The sequence below is a fragment of the Plectropomus leopardus genome, chromosome 2, assembly GCF_008729295.1.
Source record: "Plectropomus leopardus isolate mb chromosome 2, YSFRI_Pleo_2.0, whole genome shotgun sequence".
NCBI classification, from domain to species: Eukaryota; Metazoa; Chordata; class Actinopteri; order Perciformes; family Serranidae; genus Plectropomus; species Plectropomus leopardus.
The window spans coordinates 14798556-14819445 of NC_056464.1; the positions used below are offsets into that span (position 1 = coordinate 14798556).

At 39.8% G+C, this 20890-nt stretch overlaps 2 protein-coding genes across 2 annotated transcripts; one reads left to right on the forward strand and one right to left on the reverse strand.

The window, feature by feature from the left end:
• Window positions 1–1117: 1117 nt before the first annotated feature.
• Window positions 1118–13432, forward strand: ube2r2 (ubiquitin-conjugating enzyme E2R 2). The gene is made up of 6 exons (XM_042501965.1): window positions 1118–1697; window positions 2032–2221; window positions 6680–6766; window positions 8202–8299; window positions 9162–9296; window positions 9405–13432. Exons 2-6 carry the CDS (start codon window positions 2045–2047, stop codon window positions 9688–9690), a joined length of 783 nt encoding a protein of 260 aa, XP_042357899.1. The 5' UTR covers window positions 1118–1697; window positions 2032–2044; the 3' UTR covers window positions 9691–13432.
• Window positions 13433–17025: 3593 nt separating this feature from the next.
• Window positions 17026–19936, reverse strand: nudt2 (nudix (nucleoside diphosphate linked moiety X)-type motif 2). Its single transcript, XM_042500825.1, has 3 exons — window positions 19839–19936; window positions 18881–19008; window positions 17026–18757 (listed from the first exon to the last, which is right to left on the reverse strand). The coding sequence occupies exons 2-3, from the start codon at window positions 19002–19004 to the stop codon at window positions 18432–18434; spliced, it is 450 nt and encodes a 149-aa protein (XP_042356759.1). The 5' UTR covers window positions 19005–19008; window positions 19839–19936; the 3' UTR covers window positions 17026–18431.
• Window positions 19937–20890: the final 954 nt, after the last annotated feature.

The following is a 20890-nucleotide window of genomic DNA, read 5'->3' on the forward strand; positions in this document are numbered from 1 at the left end:
ATCACACGAAATCCAGTCATCAAATTGGGGAAAACATTAAATTGCCTTTAAACTGCCTCACATCAATTTCAATGTTGCCCTTTAATTCTATTATCTCCAGTAGGCTGTTTTCTTGGGGAGTGTGTAACCTACTGTCCTGTAACTATGTTAAAATTAACTTAACAAAGGGACAGGGATAGGCTACATTTCTGTGGTTGTGCTCGTCCCTGTGATGTGATCAAAGACTGAGTGACAGAGCAGCATTCCTTACTTCCAATTCTGAACCTAATGTGAGCTGATTTATGTCCTTTCCACGCTGAAAATAAGTGTAGTGTAAATGTCATTCACTACTTAGGCCCACATAGTTAAGTTTTTAACAGAAATAAAACAGTCAAACTATGGAAATACTGTATCTTTATCTATTTTAAAATGAAAGCAGAAAATTATCCTAATGATGTAATCAATTCTGCTATAAAGATGAGGGGTAAAACAAATCTATTCAGATAAGCCACCCATTGTTGTCAGAACAAATTATGATAAACTAAAGGTGCTAGCAGCGGGTCATGTCATGTGATCTGATCAACTTTTCCATGAACTCACTACAGCAATAAAAGAAACAACACTACAGTGAAGACCTACTCTATTTACAACTGAATACATTAAAATATTGTGAAATTTGAGATTTCCTAATGCCTCATGTGAAATTAATTTAGTACAATATATGTCATATCTGAGGAGATCATAGACCCAGTCCTAAAAAAGTAAAACATGTTTAATGTTTGATTTAGGGGGAAAAAAGGAACTTAAGTCAGAAGACACATGAAATGAAGGGTAACATTGGTCTGTTATGCCATTCTGGTAATTAATTTAAAAAAAAGTGAGAAGTTGTAGTTTTTTTGTTTATGGTAATGACTTTTAAGACAGCATGTACACATTTATGCATGCCCTAATAACAATACATTTTTTAAATATATATTTTCATTGTTGTCTATGATATTTTTGTATCTTTACCATATACTAATGTATACATCACTATATTATATCTTTTTTGCAGTTTGTCTTTTTTTTAATTTCGCATCGAGTGCGCGCACGTCACGTCACCCGTACGTGCTTTACGTTTTGCAGACACGCGCAATGATAGCCGGAAGCACCGATGGGAGGAAAATAAAAATCGATGAAATCTGTTATTCGCGAGTGTAAACCACTCAGTTACTGTCCTTTTCGCGACCGTAGGCTCGTATTTGTCAGTCTGTTTCACTGCCACTGTGCCGGAGGGGACGGCTGAGGGCAGGAGGGCTCCTCCGTTTGAACCAAGTTGCTCGGTAGGGGTTTAGCTGACGTGTGGAGAAGTTGAGACTGCCAGAGAGCAGATAAACAAACATAAACAAGCAGGGATCAGCTGAGCGCCTGGCCGAACCGAACCAGCAGCACGGAGAGATGTCAGGGAGGGCGAGTGTCCTCTTTCCAGCCCGAGAATGATCCACAGGAGACCGTGACTTACACTGATACTAGCTCCATGTCAACTGTCAACACTGGCACACAAAGAATTTCGGAAACACAACACGAGGACCAGCCATAGGCTTTAGCAGCAAATCCACTGCTCCTGTCACTGTCTCTTTGTCAAGACATAGCCAGGCTAGCATGGACAACCAATGACTTTACCTTCCAGTTTTCAGCTGTAACGACACGAACACACATTACAGTGCAAGGAGACAGAGGTAAACACTTTTTATTAACTTTGATTCCCCCCCTCAAAGGGCCTACGAACTAAAGCACTGACCTAAGCTAGCCTGGCAGGCTACATATCCTGTTTGTGTTTGTTATGTGATGGTCAGTTTTTATCTGTTCAGTGTTTCTTTTCCTCCTAATGTATTCTAGAAAGGCTAATGTCAATATAAACAAAGCTAACAGACTGTAGATGTTTGCTGCAGCTGTAACCGTGAAATGTAAACACGTGTGAAATGTAAGCTGACAGTATCAATGTAATTTTTCTGTCCTCTCCTCAATAACCCCCCCCCCCACCTGTCACTGATGTGTGGCCCCTGGTGTCAGACGTGGGATTAATATGGCCCACCAGGCAACCCCTAGTTCCCAGAAGGCCCTGATGATGGAGCTGAAGTCTCTGCAGGAGCAGCCGGTGGAGGGCTTCCGCATCACGCTGGTGGAGGAGTCTGACCTCTACAACTGGGAAGTGGCCATCTTCGGGCCCCCAAACACCCTTTATGAGGGAGGCTACTTTAAGGTGGGACAGAACTTTTTTTAAAAACATTTAATTTAGGATTTTTAATAGAGAACAAACGCTCAGTGTATCACTTAAACATCCCAGCCACAAAAATCTTTACAAACTGAAAAAAACAGGAGATAACAAACAAGAGATACTAAAGTATAGTGGTTCCCAACTGGCCCAGCCACAGGGTCCATATTTGTCCTTAATCACGGTCCACACATTAGATAAAGTACCACGTATTCCGTTTTTTCCCCCCAAAATGTAAACATGTTGACATAGAACACAAAGAAATAAAACATAATGCAGGAATAAACAGAAATGACACTTCAAAATAAAAGCTCAGTGCTGGAAATTCACTGTACAAAATAATAAAGTGTGTCTTTTTTACAAACCTGACACATTCAGGAGTCCCTTGCAGTCCATTCAGAATGGACCCACGACCCGCTTTTGGACCGCAACCTACCAGTTGGGAACCACTGCTCTAGTACAGAGCTCCACATTTTAACAAATATTTGAGCCTTGTTCTTATTAAAGAGCCTTAACCTTTGTAAGTACAATACATTCATCAGCTCTCTTATTCACATATCGTATGTTGGTGCACAGTCTGACTTCCGCATAAGTAGAATAAGTTTCCTTGCCACAGCCATACCAAAAGAGGTATTTGTTACCTTTGTCTGCCAAAGGTAATACACTCATGGCACTTAGGACGAAAACTTTTTAACACCAAAAGGGCAGGAGATTATGAATTCAGACTAGTAAAACATGGTAACGGGTTTAAATAATGAGAAACATTCATGAAGCTAATATTTAATCAGTAGCACAAGATTATATATGTGTACACACCAATCAGCCAAACATAAAACTGCAGACAGGTCAAGTGAATAACATCGGCCATCTTGTTACAAGTCAATGTTCTGCTGGGAAAGTTTGGGTCCAGGCATTCATGTGGATGCCCTTTGACATGCACCACTCACTCAAACACTGTTACAGACCAAGTTCACCTCCTCATGGCAGCAGCACTCCCAGCAGGACAGTGCTTCATGCCGCACCATAAAAACTGCTTAGGAGAGGCCCAAGGAACGCCTCTAAGAACTCAGTGTGTCGGCCTGATCTCCAAATTCCCCAAATCCCAATTTGATCGAGCATTTGTAGGACGTGCTGGTACCCCTGATCCACAGTTGGGAATTTGGAGCCTTGGTCGAAGCCTTGAGCTCTTAATCATGTGCCCTGGACCATTCCTGAACAGTTTTTATGGTGTGGCATGGCATGTTTTCCCGCTGGCAGTTCACTGCCATCGGGGAGTGCCGTCGCCATGAGGGGGTGTACTTGATTTGCAATGGTATTTGTGCGGGTGGAAGGCAACATGTGGCATCCACATGAATGTCAGGACCTGAAATTTCCAAGAACATTGCATGATAAATATTATTCACTTCTCCTGTCAGTGGTTTTAACCCTTTGAAATCCATGCAAATGTACTTGATTTCCTTCAAAACAGAGCAATGAGCCACTTAAGAAATTTGCAAAAGATTGACAAAAATACGAGAAAATTACCAAAAAAAAAGAGAAACACAAACAAAGCAACAAGAAAAAAGGGAAAGTAAAAATAACCAAAAAAATCAGTAAAAGTGCTTATAAATTTATAATAATTTGTCACATATTTTGAAATATACAATCATTATAACTAGAAATATAGTTTTCTGGATGATTTTCCTCACTTTTTAGAAAATAATTTTCCAAATCTACTATGTTTTTTCAATTTGCGGGAAATTTCTTCCCAAGTTAAACTTTACCTTTTTCCCTATGTTTTCAGAAAGAAAATCAAGCCACTTAGTTCAATTAGTTAAAATGTATAACTACTTGTGAAAGGTGCCAGAACACAGCATAAGAGAAGTGATGTCGCCCCAGGTTTCAAAGGGTTAATGTTTTGGCTGATCGGTGCATATATTTGTGTATGTAGTGCAACTGAGCTCCTGGGCAAGTTTACTTCCCAAGTAGGATATGTAAAAGATAGCTGCAACTTGGAAAAGAGCCAGGTAGTTCAGTGACAGTGACTCTGTTTGAACCCAAAGTGTCAGACCAAGTAAAGTCTCATTATAAAGGTTTAAAAACTGTAATTCAGAAATGACCTGGCTCAGATATATCTGCTCACCTCCACTGGTCTCTCTCAGTTTTAAAGCCTCTCAGACAGCCAATTATATTTCTTTCATTTTTAGTCTTTCTCCCTCCACTCTCCTTGTCCAGCCCTCTACCCCCTCGCCGTATGATGGTTGTGCTTCATATGGCTATTTTTAGCTACCAGACTGATATAAATGGCACCTCAGCGCAGAGAAAGAGTAAGAGAGAAGGGCACGATGACACCCATCTTCTTATCTTTCATGTTACTTATACAGTGAAACTCGTAGAAAAGTGCGTTACAGCGAGAGCCTGCGTTCAAGTCAGGGCAATGCAGATGGCGCTGTAATCTTCCAGGAATGCCAAAATAATACTGAGCAGGTGTTGCTGCCATCATTGATTAGGTTTTGCTTTGCCTTTAAGGTGACATCCTTGTGTTATCGACTGTCCATTTACGTCAAATCAATTTATTTATGGAACCTTTAATTGTGAGTTTGTTTAGTTTAGTTTATCTTAGCTTAGTTAAACTTAATTTAGCTTAGTTTGTGCAGGTGAGGTAGAAATGCACATTTTTTTTTTAGGGGCCTCATCTAAAGAAAAGATGAAGTCAACAAAAATAAAGTCAACAAAGAGTTCAAAATAAAACATAATGCCAATCTTTATGTCAGTATAGATATCAATTAAAATACAATATATAAATACATATCTTCCACCCAGTCATCACTACTTAAAAGAAATAAACGCAACATCAAATAAATCAGTACTATGATGAAACAGCGCAACACAACACACACAACACAACAACACAGCTCTATACAGTACCACGTTTTTTTTGTTGTTTTTTTAAGATTATTTTTTGGGGCTTTTATTGCCTTTAATGGACAGGACAGTTTAAGCAAGGAAGGGGGAGAAAGAGAGAGGGGGCAACATGCAGCAAAGGGTTGAGGCTTGAATCGAACCCACAGCCGCTGCGGCAAGGATTCAACCTCTGTATATGGGGTGCCGCTCTGTCCACTGAGCCACCAGGCACCCCAGTACCGAATCTTTTTGACCACTAAATTTTACTGTCTGTACAACATATCAGATTACACCCTCTGTCCTTAGACCCATGTGTCAGATAAGGAAAAACTCAACACACAAAAACTGTGAAAAAAAAAAGGAGCGAGTACAGCGTAAAAGAGGAGGAATCCCTCTCTCAGTACAGGCAGATGTGAAATAGGTGCCACAGCTAGAGTTTTTCAATTATTTAAGTCTTTAAAATAGACATGTAAGATATGACGGAGCCTGCAGACACTATCAAACCCAGGATAGTTTTGCTTTGAGGCAAATAGTGCTCACCTCTGAGCCACTGTGACACCCACACAATTACATTAATAGATATAATTACAATACTTGCTGGTTGAGTACGACACTACAGGAGGAAATTGCTTGACTGTTTTACTCTGATGTAGGGGCACATACTGGTGGAAGAGATTGACTTGTGTAACTTTGTCTCTGCTGCTGAACCCCGCTTCGAGACGTGTGTCAGTGTGTCATGGCATCTGTGTGTTAAATGTCCCAAGGCTGCACCAGTGTAGCAGTGACTAGTTGTGGGGTAATGATAATCCTATCTGAGCAGCAGCAGTTCAGTGAGAGCTGGGGCGGTTTGCTACACACACCCAGGCCTGCATGCCTTTCACCTAGATAATTGCACAACACTTTGGAAAGAAAACACAGAACCCTAAGCACCACCAGCTGTGTCACCTAATGCCTCGCTCTATCTACATTTGTTAGGAATTATTGATATAAAGTGTGTCTCAGTGTGATTGTAGGATTGGCTGAATGTTTGATATTTCACTGTTGTGACATAAAAGGTTACAGGAAGCTACTTTGTGGTTGAGTACTTGTTATCATTCGACTTGTGAGGCTGTCAGTCCAGACAGAACTTAGCTTTAATGCAACATCACAGTCGCGCTTGAACAGCAAACAGTCTCTAATAAGTCAAACCACTCAACATGTCAAATGTATCCTGCTTGAGACAGCTGTTAGTGGCTTTGCTGGTTCCTGATTTGACACCTGCAAAATGCTGCAAATTGTTTCACTTCTTTTGTTGTTTAAGAACGCATGAAGGAAGACCTTGATTTGTCTTGCTAAGATTAGATACTTGTATGTTTTTTTTAAATTAGATATATAAAAAGCATATTGACTCAATCACTTTGCTACATTAACCTCCAAAACATCAATTCACACCTGCCCTGGGTCTCTTCCCCCTCAAGCTGACACCACCTACAGACTCAGAGGAGTTAAACTTAGCACCACGGAAGTCAAGCTCAGCTGTCTGTAAAACTCGCGTTGACTGTCAACCTTTGTTTGTTCTCCCAGGCTCACATCAAGTTCCCAGTTGACTACCCATACTCCCCACCGACCTTCCGCTTCCTCACCAAGATGTGGCACCCCAACATCTACGAGGTAACATCTATCTCGTATATGGCACTTTAAATATTTTTGTTGTAGCCAATATCATGCCAGTTTGACATTTAAACGACAAGAAGAAGAAGAAAAAAAACTGATTTATACAGCATTTTCAAAACAAAGTTACAACGTGCTTTATATGGTTAAAACAGGAACAAAAACATTTCAGGACTGCAAAAGGAAATACCCTAGAGTAAATTAAAAGATAGAATGCAATAACACAATATATATATATAAAACAATGTACTTGCATTAATAGAAATGCTTTTTTTGATAGATTCGTTTAGCCCAGTCTGAGCATCTGAGGCTCCTTGATTCTTAGGGGAGCAGCAATACCATAATATAACTGGGATCTGCTGAACCATGAAGAGCTTTAAATGTAATCAGTAAAATCTTAAAATCAATTCTAAAATGTACAGGTATCCAGTGAAGAGAAGATAAAACAGGGCTGATACAATCTTGTCCTCGAGTGTGTGTTAAAAGCCGGCTGAACGTGTCAGATGGTCTTTTGTCTTAACCCTGAGTACAGTGCAATAATCTAACGGCAGCATGAACGACCTTCTCGAGATTAGGTCAACAGAGAGAAGACCTAATCTTTGAGGTGCTGCTCAGCTGATAAATTCAAGACTGAATCAATTTTGTAAATTGTTTTTCAAATGAAAGGTCACTGTCAGATGTTACACCCAGGTTTCTGGCTGCAGGTTTAACATTTTGTAGACATGGAGGCCAGATGTCTTTTTAGATTAGGGATTAACTTGACGGGGCTGAAGAATTCCGATTTATTTCCATTCAGCTGGAGAAGGTTTGGGAATATCTGGTACTGTATTTCTGACAGACAAGATAATAACTAATGAACACTGTGTACTTCACTGGTTTGTAATGGCATTTATGTAGTTATTTTAACCCTTCAAAACCTGAGCAAATGGGCTTGAAGCCTTTAAAAAACCATGGAGACAGAGCAATGAGCAACAAAAGAAAAATGACCCCGAAATTAGCAAGAATTTAGTAAAAACTACAAGAAAATTACCTGAAAAGTTAAAAAAAAAGAAACAAAGTAAAAGAAAGTTCAAACAATGAGATAACCAGGAACAAAAAGTGCATAAAAATTATAATAATTTTGGAACATAATTGGAAATATAGATTTTCCCAATCTTTTTATCCCCGTTTATCCCTTTTCCAAAATCTACTAATTTGTGAAACATTCCTTACAGAGTAGCTCATTGCCTTTTTTTTTTTTACCATGTTTTCGAAAGAAATTGCACTAATTTGCTCAAAGGTCTAAGTACTTGTGAAAGGAGTCTGAAAGCAGCACAAGAAAAGTTAAAACACTCCAGGTTTCAAAGGGTTAAAATGGAACCATTTAGAGGGTAGAAGTAGACACCTTCATGTTTTGCTAACAGACGTTATAAAATGCATTTTATTCTGTTTCCAGAACGGAGATGTGTGCATCTCCATCTTGCACCCTCCTGTTGATGACCCTCAGAGCGGGGAGCTGCCCTCAGAAAGGTGGAACCCCACCCAGAACGTCAGGTAACTCTTCAACACAGCCTCTGCCTCTCTGTACACTTTAATCTATTCTGCAGCACTGATACACTGTCAGTTTATTTCCTTTCTTTTATTTTGACATAAAATCAGACAATTTCAACAAGATTAATTAAAATGGAATTAACGTACCCCAAATGTAGTATAAAATGTTGGGCGAAGATGATGTGCTGCCATTCATAAAAGGTTTCTGTTTTTAAAAAATATACGTTGTAAGAGGTGATTTAAAAGATATCACTGACATAATTCTGCAAGTCACAGATCATCTGACCCCTCAACATTTCCTGTCAACCTCTATACTGTCCGCGATCTAATGAAAATTAAAAATTCCAAAAGAAGAAAAGGTAAGAAAGAAAGTTGGGTGTGGATGACTTGTCATGCTCTTCCAAAAAAGAAAAAAATAACAAATAAAAGAAATGAAAAACAGGAAATGTCATGTGCTATAACATACAGCACAACTTAAGAACGGCGTACATTTACATTTCACTTTTAGCTTTCCTTTATTCTTTGTCTTAAGACCAAGACACTGCTGCAGGGTAACTCAGACTATCTGTTAAATTGAACGCGTCAGCAGGACTCGTTTTGGCGAGGAGTAGCGGTAAAGTGCTGAGTCTGTATTTGAGAAACCGAGCGGATTTGGATGCAGCATATAATTGAGCCGCAAGGGGGAAAAGAGGTGAGGTAACACCTCTGTCTGGGTTTCTATGAAGGTAATGCAGCCTGACATACCAAGTGTAGAGCTCCTCATTCATAGAAGGACAGGATCTGATATACTGGATTATCCTCATTTGTGTGTGTGTGTGTGTGTGTGTGTGTGTGTGTGTGTTTTGTACTGTTCTGTCACATTAAGGACGATCCTGCTCAGTGTGATCTCTCTGCTCAATGAGCCCAACACATTCTCCCCGGCTAACGTGGATGCGTCTGTCATGTTTCGCAAATGGAGGGACAGCAAAGGCAAGGACAAGGAGTATGCAGAGATTATCAGGTGATTGCCGATACTGAGGATTTCATCTTGATGTGTTTGCAGAGAGTCATCCAGTTAATCCACTTACGTTTACTACCGACTTTCATTTTCTTCCTATCTGGCCCACAGGAAGCAGGTGATGTCAACAGCGGCCGAGGCTGAGCGCGATGGCGTCAAGGTGCCGACCACATTGGCGGAGTACTGCGTCCAGACCAGGGTTCCCTCCCAGGACAGCAGTTCGGACCTTCTCTACGACGACCTCTATGACGACGACATGGAGGAGGAGGATGAAGAGGAAGACGAGAGTGAGATGGAGTCTGTAGGTGAAGCCGGAGGGATCAGTGCTGCGGAGGACGGCGGGACGTCCACCAGACGTTACGACAACCAGGACGACTCTGGCAACGAAGACTCATGATGATCTGGATGATAACTCCTCCCTGCCAACTCCCCCAGAATACCCTCTGTCTTTTACGTTATGATTTTCAGTGTGTGCGCGCGCTTGTGCTTGCACATACAGTGGGGTCAAAAGCCAACTGCCAAAAACGTTTCATCATTTATTAAACTAATACAAATGATTGGTCAAAAAATAGTCAAATACTATTGCATTCTGTTTTCAGAAAAGGGTTTGTTGGTTGTTTTCACTGAAAGTCAGAATTAGGTGTTTCCACCGTTTGCCTTAATTACAGTTTGCACTCCGTCTGACATCAGATGTTTTGCAGAGTTTGAGAAATTATTCCAGCACTGTTTGATAGCACCCTCAAGTGTTTTTGATGTTACGTTATATTTCGCTTTTTTTTAAATGTTGCCGTTAAGGATGCAGAATTGATGGCATGCCTCTGCAGAATAGAGTAGTATTACGCTACGGTCAGTGTGCAATTAATCAAGTGCAAGTTGCTGACTCCAGACAAGGCAAAACAGCCACGCACCTGAATTTTTCCGTCATCATGTTTAAATCTAGTTTTCATGCCGTGTTGTATAACTCTTTTGGTTAAGTTTTTTGGATGCAACTTTGACATTGAGTACAGTGAAATTTCAGTACTTGTCATTCTAAGCAAACCCATAAGACCTATTTCCTGCTAAATGGAGTGGTATGGTGATCGCTACGGTTTTGGCACAGTTTGCCTCCAGATCAAAAAGTACATTTTTTTTCTCTTACCTGTAGGGCTGTTGATATAAAGTGATACAGTTGGAGGGTGTAGTTCAGTAAAAGAAAATAGTTACAACATGATACTGTTTACAACAAGGTCTGTGGATCATCTTAAATAAGTGGATCATGATTCCTGGAAAGAGACATTGCTTTTTCAAATGTGCTGAGTGCCATATAGCTCATTATATTGGAGAAAGGGCAGGCATCTCTACGACTCATACCTCCAACATTCAGTAACTCACACCAAAACTATCTAGATAGATAAACAGCACTACAGCCAGGAGGAAAAATATCTATTTTTGATTTTGGGGTGAACTGTCCTTTAACTGTAGTTTTGTCCACTTTGAGCAGGGCTTTATTTGTTGTGTTGGCTTTGCATTTTGTATGCAGAAAGATGTTGGCTTTAAACCACAGTGCCATCTCTAGTTCTGTCTTGTCCTTGTTTGGAATAACTCAATTATGTGAAAGTTTTGTTTTTTTTTAGCCTTTTAATCAGTCCTTTTAACATGATCAGGCGTTAACAGTTACTTAGTGCTTTAAAGCATTAAATTATTAACATTGTGTAGGAGCATACGTGCTGAGACAAACGTTTTAGCATCTTCCCATCACATATACCAATATTTTAGCTATTGACAAGCATCTCCCAAAGATAAAAATATGTAGTAGTTATAAATAACTTTCTGCGAAGTATGCGAATTGTCTTTGATAAATGATGAAAACAAACTGTCCTCGTGGTGGTCTCTTGAACCCCACTGTAGCTGGCCGGCTCTTTGTCTGGTTAGTTCTATGTCAAGATTGTCTGGTTTTGTGTTAAAAGATTGTCTCTATCCACCGTGTCTTTACTCATTTCTGTTTCTAATATTCTTTTTTTTCGTTTGGTTGGTTGCCATTCTGTCCTTCCTGAGTCGTCCCTTGTGTTTTTTGAGAGGGCTCAGACAGTCTGGCTGATGGACACTTTAACCTGGCTCATTAACCAGTCAATGAGCTGGCACTGTCACTGTCCCTCAGTGTGGCAGAATATCTCTGTCCCTCTCCCGGCTGTCTGTTTCGACTTTGATGCAATCAGTTTAAACTTGCAAACACAGGCTCCGCCATGACTCCACCCTCTTGGGACCCACCTTCTGTAGTGTCCATCACGACTGCTCCCTTATGATCCCTCAAAGCAACGTCATTTGGTTAGGGGTGGACAAGGTTCAGACCTTTTCTCACGTCGCCTCCGACACCTCTCTCTGCCTCTTAAACCTCAGGGCCTCAATGGACTTTCAGAGAGAAAAAACAGTCAAAGAGAATCTCAACACACAAACTGCTCCTCACGTCCACCTCCTTTTCTTACTTTCTGCATCAGTGGGTGGTTGTAGAGAGCAGAGAGTGGACTGAAAGTCTCCAAACCCACGGCCAGCGTGTTTACACGTGACTGAGTCTTGCTGTTGGTCTTGATTAGGGTCCTTTAAGTTTGTCTTGGTAGGCAATAGTCAAATTTGAAAAATCAAAACGCACCTGTAGGGACTTTCTCCTCGAGACAATGCTCACATATTATGTTGCGATAGATGTGAAAATGTTCTGTTTTTGCGCCGTGACACCAACTTCAGCTTGCGACTAAGTGAAAATTGGACATTGTTAATGTGCTACACCTCATCCAGAGTCCGTTTACCAACAGGGATAAAATCGTCATGCAGCTTAGCTATACATTTGCATTTGAATGAATATGACACTGATTGCCTGTTATCTGTGTGTGTGTGTGTGTGTGTGTGTGTGTGTGTATGTGTGTGTGTGTATTTACATTTACTATTCTTCATCTATTGACCACAATGTCAGGGTTTTAATGTTCCTGTCTCTGTGGAACAGGTGCAGACTTCTGTCACACCAGTGAGTTTGCCCAAATGACCTTTTGGACTTGGAGTCGAAAACACATTGTGTGTTTGCACAGTGTTATAATGCTGTTTTTGCTGAGGCCTGAGGATTGACTGATTTTAAAAAAAACCTCTAAGTATTAAACTTTGGACACACTGAACAGCATAAAGTGACTGATATTACTTGTATGTCAGCAAGTAAACCACACGTTTTGAGTTGTGTTTTTATGGTTGTGGGTATGAATCTGTTGCCCTTTTCAACACAACAGACCACTGCGAAAACCTTTGATTCAAGTGGATGGATTTTATGCCAAGGAAACCAAGTACAGCCCCACAACCATGTTAAAGACCGTGGAGCAGTGGATGCATGTGGTGGATTTAACGCTGTTTGAATAAACTCTTATAGAGATACCTTTTGGATTTTAATGTGAAGCCAAAGGAGTGAAACATTTCCTCCTGGCCCAGTGCTTTGGAGGCTCAGAGACTGAGGACAGGGAGATGAAATCAACTCCTGAACCGGATCTTTAATGGATTTGATATTTAGGCACAACAGGAAGAGGATAAATGCCAGAGATGCTGAACTTTTCTTGATGTAGTCCCCATTTTTTTTGCCTTCCCTCAATGTTTAGACAAGTTGAATAATAGTTATAAAATGTAACAATCTCACATGTAACTGTTAAAGGACTAGTCTGAGATATTGGGAAAAATGCTCATTTGCTTTGTGGCTGATAAGAGAAGATCAACACCACTCTATTGACTAAAAAGAGGGGGAAAGATTAACAATTTATGTAATTTGAAAAATCCATTCTTTGCATCCATGTATCGATATTGCCATGCAAAAAATATTGCGATACTACGCAGAAAGCCTATCAATATTTCCCCCCCACCCCTATTAGATAGAGCCAGGCTAACTGTAGCAAGCTAACTATAGCTAATAGCTTTATCTCATTGTTTTAATTTGCACAAAAACCAAACTGTGTTTTAAATATGAAATTGGCCAGAGACTAACAGGCTTAGCTTTGCTCAAAGACAGGAAAGGGGGGAAACAATTAGCTAGACAGAGGCCAGGCTAGCTGCTGCTAACTAATTATAGCTAGTGGCAATATCTTGTTTTTTTAATCTGTACAAAACCCGAATCATTAAAATGACATTTCGCCGTGTTATGGCTGGGTGGTTATTAACTGCATCTTGCCTGGGAGTATTAACTTCCTGGAGTTTGTGTTGGTTGACTGGCAACTGCTTGAAACCAAAAAATACTCTGCTGTTTAACCCCCCCAAGGACAATTAATCTTCATTTAGGATTTGTACAGTAAACAAGCTGGTTGCCGTGTATTATTTAATGAGAGGTGGTGGTCGGCTGACTTTGGTACCGAAAGAGCAGAGCCAGACTCGCTGTTTGACTCTGTTTCCAGGTTTTGTGCTAACCTAAGATAACTGGTTGCTAACTGTAGCTTCATATTTATGAGAAAGAGAGTGGTGTAAATCATTAACTCTTTACTAGAAAGCAAATAAGTGTATTTTCTAAAATGTCAAACTATTCCTTTTAATATGAAGCTACAGAAATTAGCCAGTTAGCTTAGCCTGGCACAGAAAAAGGGGAAATGGCTAGCCAAAGGAAACAAAATATGCCTAAAATACAACAAATACAACAAAACAACAAAAAAAGTTAAACAAATTGTGAAAAGGGCAAATTGTGAAAAGGGCAGGTTGTGGTTGATTTGCCGTGAGTTTTCCCAGCCAGGAGCAGTGACTTCTTGCTACCTTTGGTCAGTAGCTGTGTTCAAAACTGTTCCCTATCATGAATATAGTGCACTACATTGCGTGTTCGCCATTTTGTAGCGGTGTTCGAATTCTCAGCAGTTAATTTCATCCACTATATAGTGCACTATAAAATGCCCACAATGCACAGCAAATTTGAGTGTACATACGATGTACCCTTCATTTAACTCCCCTATACCACAATGCAATGCAGCTGTGGATTTCTGGGGGGGAAATTCCAACGTAGTGTCTGAAATATCATTTGTTTTTCCCTATATAGTGCACTATTTAATACACACTACACAGCGAATAGTGAGCGAGTGAATGACGCGACCGTTTCGAACACAGCTAGAGTCAGGCCAGTTGTTTTTTTCCTTGGTTTACAGTCTTTGTGCTAAGCTAAGCTAACCGTCTGCTGGCTTTAGCTTTAACGGAAAAAGTGAGAGTGGCATCAAGCTTCTCATCTTACTCCAGGAAGCAAATGAGTACATTTCTCAAATTAGTAAACAGTTGCATTTATTAAACAGTTGCTTCCCATCACAAATTGTGAAATCCGAATCAGCGTTAGGCCTGTTGATTTGTTTTGTTTTGTTTTTTAGAGTAAAGGCTAGGTGTAGTGTAGCCCTTAACATGATAGCAATTTAATGATTGGTGTAGAGCTCTTCTTAAAATCCTCCTTTTTTTTTACTCAAACTTATGCCTTGTTTTTATAATGAGGGCAGGTGGAGAAAAGCAAAGGAGACCTTTTGAGGGAAGAGAGCAACCAACAATTACTATCTGAGGGATGATGATGATTCCCAAAGTCAACCTAAGAAGTGACACACTAAAAAGGACTGCAGTCTACAATGTTGTTCCATACACACTGTTACATTCAAAAGCCTGAATAAAATCATTTAGTTCATTTAATCTGGGCGTGTGAGCATGTGTGTGTGCACAAGTGTGTATTTCTTCAAGTGTGGGCCTTCAAATGGTCACACACTTAATGAACTGAACTGCGTGTCCACACCTGTTGATGTTAATGCTGTCCTTGTTATTTTTTCTTTGATTTTATGTCATTTTTTCCCTCATTATTTTGTGTTTGTGAGGATGCAAATGTCACTCATAAAGTTTCTATTGTAGAAAAAAAAAGTTGCATTGTTGGGTTTGTTTGCAATATAGCTTTGATATCTGTTGCTGAGCCCACATGTCATGGAAAATGGACAACACAGCAAGCTGGTTTTTGGAGTAGAATTAGGAGTGATATGCAAATGAAAGCATACAGTTACTGTGACGGTGAAGATGGAAAATCATTCAAAATAAAACAGTATGTCATTGAAGCCTGTTGAAAGGTTTTCACCTTATTTTGCTACTGACCAATGGTCACAACTACGGTTTACAATGCTTATTAGTGTGTTATAGTACATTTATTAGCTTAAGGGAATACTTCACCCACAAAATGACCATTTGTACATCAGTGTGTCGTGCAGTGTTTTTTAAATTTGTGAAGAAAACTTTTTCTTGCATGCCCCCACAGAAAAAGGCAAACATTGGTCTATTGACTGATTGGGGATCACATTTAACAAAAGCAAAACTATATGAAAACTCGTGCAGTATGATCCATGTCTCATTTATCCAGTTTTATGCTCAGTACTTCCCAAATGAATTTATTTTCACTGGAAACCCTTACTATTAGAGTCTGGCATTGAAGAGAGCATTGATAAGTTTCACTTTTAAATAGTGATGCTTAAGCGAAAATGCATGTGTTTGGGAAGCACCGAGCATATGAGTGGATTAATGAGACTTGGATTGTACTGCAAGAGTTGTGTGAGAATTTGCAAACTGATATTTTGATATGTTATTGCTGTTGTTAAATGTGGTCCCCAATCAATACATAAATCAATATGTTAGCTGTTTTTCACACAGACATGGTGAAGTATTCCTTTCAAATTACATCGTAATAAACCCCTAGTGGAGTCTAGTCATGCATATATATTTGGTTTAATTTGTCCAGATGTTAATTAATCTTACTCTGGTTTTGATTATTTTCAACACAACTAATTTGAAATCTTACAGTGACATATGTCCAAAATGAATGTCCCTGTTGCTTTTGATAATCCATAGACCTCATTGTGAACATTTTCTTTATTTGAATTACTTTTTACCTGAAGAAATAGTCCCTATGAAACCTTTTCACAGTGTGATGTTGTTCCGCTGAAGTCATGTTGCTGTTGAATGTTTTAATTTTAATTTTCAGTGCTTTGAGCACCACAAAAAAGCAAAACAAGAAATCCATTCACCTCCATTGTTCTGAGCTGGATAGCAAAATCTTAAAATGTACTACTACTTCCGTTGAACTGACCCTTAAAGGCTGCCAGCGTTATGGTCCATAATTGCACCCTAATTAAAATTCATTATGGCACTGAATGCATAGAGATATTGCATACCTTAGAGTAACATGACGCACAAACTACTAAGTTGCAGAGCAAATGTTTAATATGTGTGAAGAGAACTGTAATTTCAATTCAGAACAATTAGCTGTATTTTATCACTGGGAAAGGAGCTTTGCTGCTCTATCAGGCATGAAATTAATTACCTGTTTAATGATGCCCTGATGGGTCTCAAAGCAATTTTTGCTCAATGCACAGTGTTACTTTATATGCCTCGTGACAGTACAAAGACATAGTTTAGTTTGCGCACTTCCACTGACCCCTGGTTCACTGCCGTTCTCTGTCTTTGCAGTTTCCTTAAAATGCAGAAGAAGAAAAATGGCAGTTAATTTAAGTGAGTGCTTCATCTCTGCTTAATGAGTTGTAATATCATAACTGTTTCTTTAATTACTCATTTTTCATCCCCTCAACAGAGGCTACTAATGCAATACTACAGCACGGCATTGAGAGTAGAACATGATCCTGGTACAGTGTGGCAGTACCAGTGACCAGGATCAAATTTAAAGTCCCACTTGAATTTCAACATTTGCTCGTGAGAGAACAGGCACTTTGAATACAATGTATGTGGGCCACTTTCTGCTATTCACTATATTGAAAAAATATAACTTTTAGATCGTTAAACAATATGAGGAGTAGATAACTGGAGTTAAAAACAAATCGAATATTAGGATTTTTTTTTTTACCCGTCGTCTATGGTGTCAGAGAATAAAACCACTGCTCAATCATCTCATCTCAGAGTGATCATGGTATGCTAATGCTGACTGGTTTCAATTACATTATTTGTCTTAAATCACCTGTTTTTTTCCTGAGGAACATCCTTAATAATATCTCAGAAACCGCAGAGTACATAAAACCTGGTCTCAAGTGTCTACAGTCCAATTTATGATGTGGTAATTCTTCCTGCTTGCAAATGGTTTCATTAGTACACTAAGGGCTGTTTAATTTATAGATGAGTATATCATCCCTAAAAAATATGGTCAACTTGACATTCACTCTTTGACATTTATGATTATGTGTGCGTTCACCCAGAATCACTGCATAGTAATGATCTCAGATTTTATGAACCTATAGTTTCTTACATAATGAAATGATCCCTGTTACTGGCTTTTATTTAACTGATTTTTTTAAAGTAATGGGAGTGTCCCACTTTATTTGGATGCTGAAGGCTGTTACTGAGTTCATGGGTCATTTAAGTCATTTTTCTACAGCCTGCAGTATTTTGTAGTCTGTGGCAAATGAACGCCGACAGATTTCTTGTTTTTGTCCCCACCCTGTGGCAACATCTGCTGCTTACACTTTATTTTCATCCAGTTTTCTTTTTGCTAGTGCAAGGGGATTATACTCCAGCATTAGATTCAGTCTTTTTTTACAAGTGTGAGCTCCCCTTTTATATATTTTTCACATTTTAAGACACTTTTAGTTCGATCCAGGAACACAAAACCTGTTATATTTATTTGAATTGTTTTTAATTCCAATACCAGACATATAAAAACAAAATTTAAACATATGCTTGTCTTCAGGGTTACGCTGTTCCAGTGGGACTCTCCTTGATGAAGTTTTGTGTTTAATTTATTTACATTTAAAATATCTACGTATTTAATGTCATTTAATCTTTCAACTTATGTCTTTTAAAGACAGGGCTAATCATGCCCGTTTTTGTGCTCAGTTATCAAGGACTGATGCATATCCTCCCTTTTCACGTTTGTTTTGACAGAAACTAGGGCTGAATGAAAAGCAAAAAAAAAAGAAAAAAAGAAAAAAATCCCATTACAATTACTTTGACAGATATTGTGATTGCAATATCAGTCACGATTTTAGTGGGAAGTATTCAGTATGTGAATCAGACAGACACATAATCGATCATATAAAATGCAGACACACTGTCACATTGGGTGCACTCAGGTCTGAGGTTCCCATGTGTCATCTGCAGCTTTCCCTTCTTAAATCATCCTGTCTTCGCAGTCTAATTTCTGGTTCATCGCTGTTTGTCCTGCCGAGCCTCCAGGTGTGTCTGTGCTGCTCTCAGTGTGTCCTGCAAGTCTTTGTACTTTGCCAGAGTGCAGGCCTCCTCCAGCCGGGCCCAGCGGTAGTCCTGGTGCTCGTTAGACAAAGTCACCGCTGTCCCTGGGTCTCTCAGCTCGGCCAGCCAGTACAGCACCTCTTTAGGTCTACCTCGCACCTCGTAGCGCAGCTCCTGCAAAAAGCCGTCAATCACCTGCAGTTGCTCCGCCCCAAGTCCCGCCTCCTCCTTGGTTTCTCTCAGTGCTGTGGTGAGGTCATCCTCACCTGGATCTACATGACCTGATGGTGAACAGGTAAGACATAATTGGCACAAAGGACATATAAAGCAGCATGTGTGGAATTTAACTTATTAGATTTACACAATCAACTACATGATAAATGTGCGGTTGAACTTGTAAACACCTTTGGGTGGGGTCCAGTGGTGCTCCCCATAAGAGGTCTGCAGGAGGAGGTACTCGATGTTGTCTGGTGGGGGGATAGAACTGGCTAGACGAAACACTATGAAGCCACAAGCACGCAGCGCCATCGCCCTGTTTAACAAATTCACATATAAACACATTTTGCATTATGTTGTGATACACAATTCCACCATAGAAAACAAAAACCTGCAGTGGGTGCAGTCGAGCCACCTGTTCATGACAGCTAAGGTCATTTTTTAATGAAGAACTGAAGAACCACCACTTTCCATGGGAGTGCAAAGTGTGACTCTTTGCACAACTCTGTTGGTACTTAATGGGAGAAATGTTCTCTAAGTATGTAGAAACTTAAAGGAAAAGGAAATCATTTCCCCCCTACAAAATATCCATGAATTTGTAGTGCACATAACCATGGGAAAGACTGGGCAATATCACAAGCTTCCCTTGTTTCCCTTATTCTCTTAAGGTAAGCCTTTTAAGTGCAAGTTTCCCGTTCTTAATGACCCAATTTGAGCTTTTGCTGGTGAGTTACCCAGTCAGGACAAAGTTCAGCGCTTTTGACTGGAGTTAGCCTGAGTCTGCCAAGCAAAGATTATGTTTTTTTTTCTTACTATAGTGCTGTGTTTCAAACAACAGAAAATGAAATGCCTCCTTCAGCGTTATGACAAACAGTAGCGGTGCAGCCGGTGCTGATTCAGTGACAGATTTCGCAGGCTAACACACCCTTGTACAGCAGTATTTACCACATCAAATACATCTGTTAGCATCTCCAGCATGTTAGCTAGCTTACTTCTGCTTGCACAGTGTCAAACACAATGAGCTGCTCAGAGTGATGTGCTTTCTGTTCTCACTTTACAGGACATGCTCGCGGTTACAGCCTTAATGAACACACTGCAGGCTCGAGGAGGAGTTATTTAACTTCCAAAAGACAGCCGCTTACTTACGGTGTATTCACAGTCTCAAGATCTACTTTGGTGAAGCTTGTGTCTCACCGGCTGTGAGCTCCGCGGTGCTTTAAGAAATGAGTCCGGTGCGCTTTGAAGAGGGAAATAAACAGTTCCGTTTCCCACTCCTACTCTCAGGGGTGAGAGCATGGATGTATTATAGGTTATCAAATTACCTAAAAGGACAGTTCACTCCCAAATCCAAAAAAAAAAAAAATTTCCCTCTTACCTTAAATACTATTTATCAATTGGTTTGTTTTGGTGTGAGTAGCACAGCATTGGAGATGTCGGCCTTGTGTCCAATATAATGAAGGGCTCTGATATAAAGGAGGGCACTCAGCTTGTAGAGGTCATAGCGCCAGAAATATTTGTAAAAAACACAACAGCAATGTCTCTTTACAGAAATCATGACCCGGTTTCTCAAGATAATCCACAGACTTTACTGATGGAGGAACTGTTTTTTTTCTGACTTTCTACCTTTCTTTCAACCAAACTACACCCGCCAACCGTATCACTGCTCAAACTGAGCTGTGCACGCGCTGCTAGTTCACCTAGCACCAATAAGCTAACTAACTACATCTGCTGCCATCACAAGCATGGGCCTCTCCTCCATGGGTAGATGCACGCTTCCTTCTAGACTGTGAGTTGGCAGGTGTATTTAAGTAAAAAGGAAATATTTCTTATATGAAACTGCTCACAACAGCGGGTCATGATTTCTGGTAAGAGACATTGCTGTTGAGTTTCTCATATTTCATTTATTTTTTCCACTTTGAGCACCACAAGCCAAGTGCCATTTAGTTCCATTATTGAGAAAAGGTATACATGTCTACACCAACACTCAGCAACTCACACCAAAACAATATAGCACTACAGATAAATAAATGTGTAACATGTAAGAGGAAAACTATACTTTTGGGGTGAACTTTCCATTTAAAGTAAAAAGTGAAAATAATCTTTGTGTAGAATTGATATAATCAGATTTTATATTTTAGCGGTATGATTGATATATTCTGTAGGTGTTATTATATGAGCTTCCTTTTAATTATTCATCA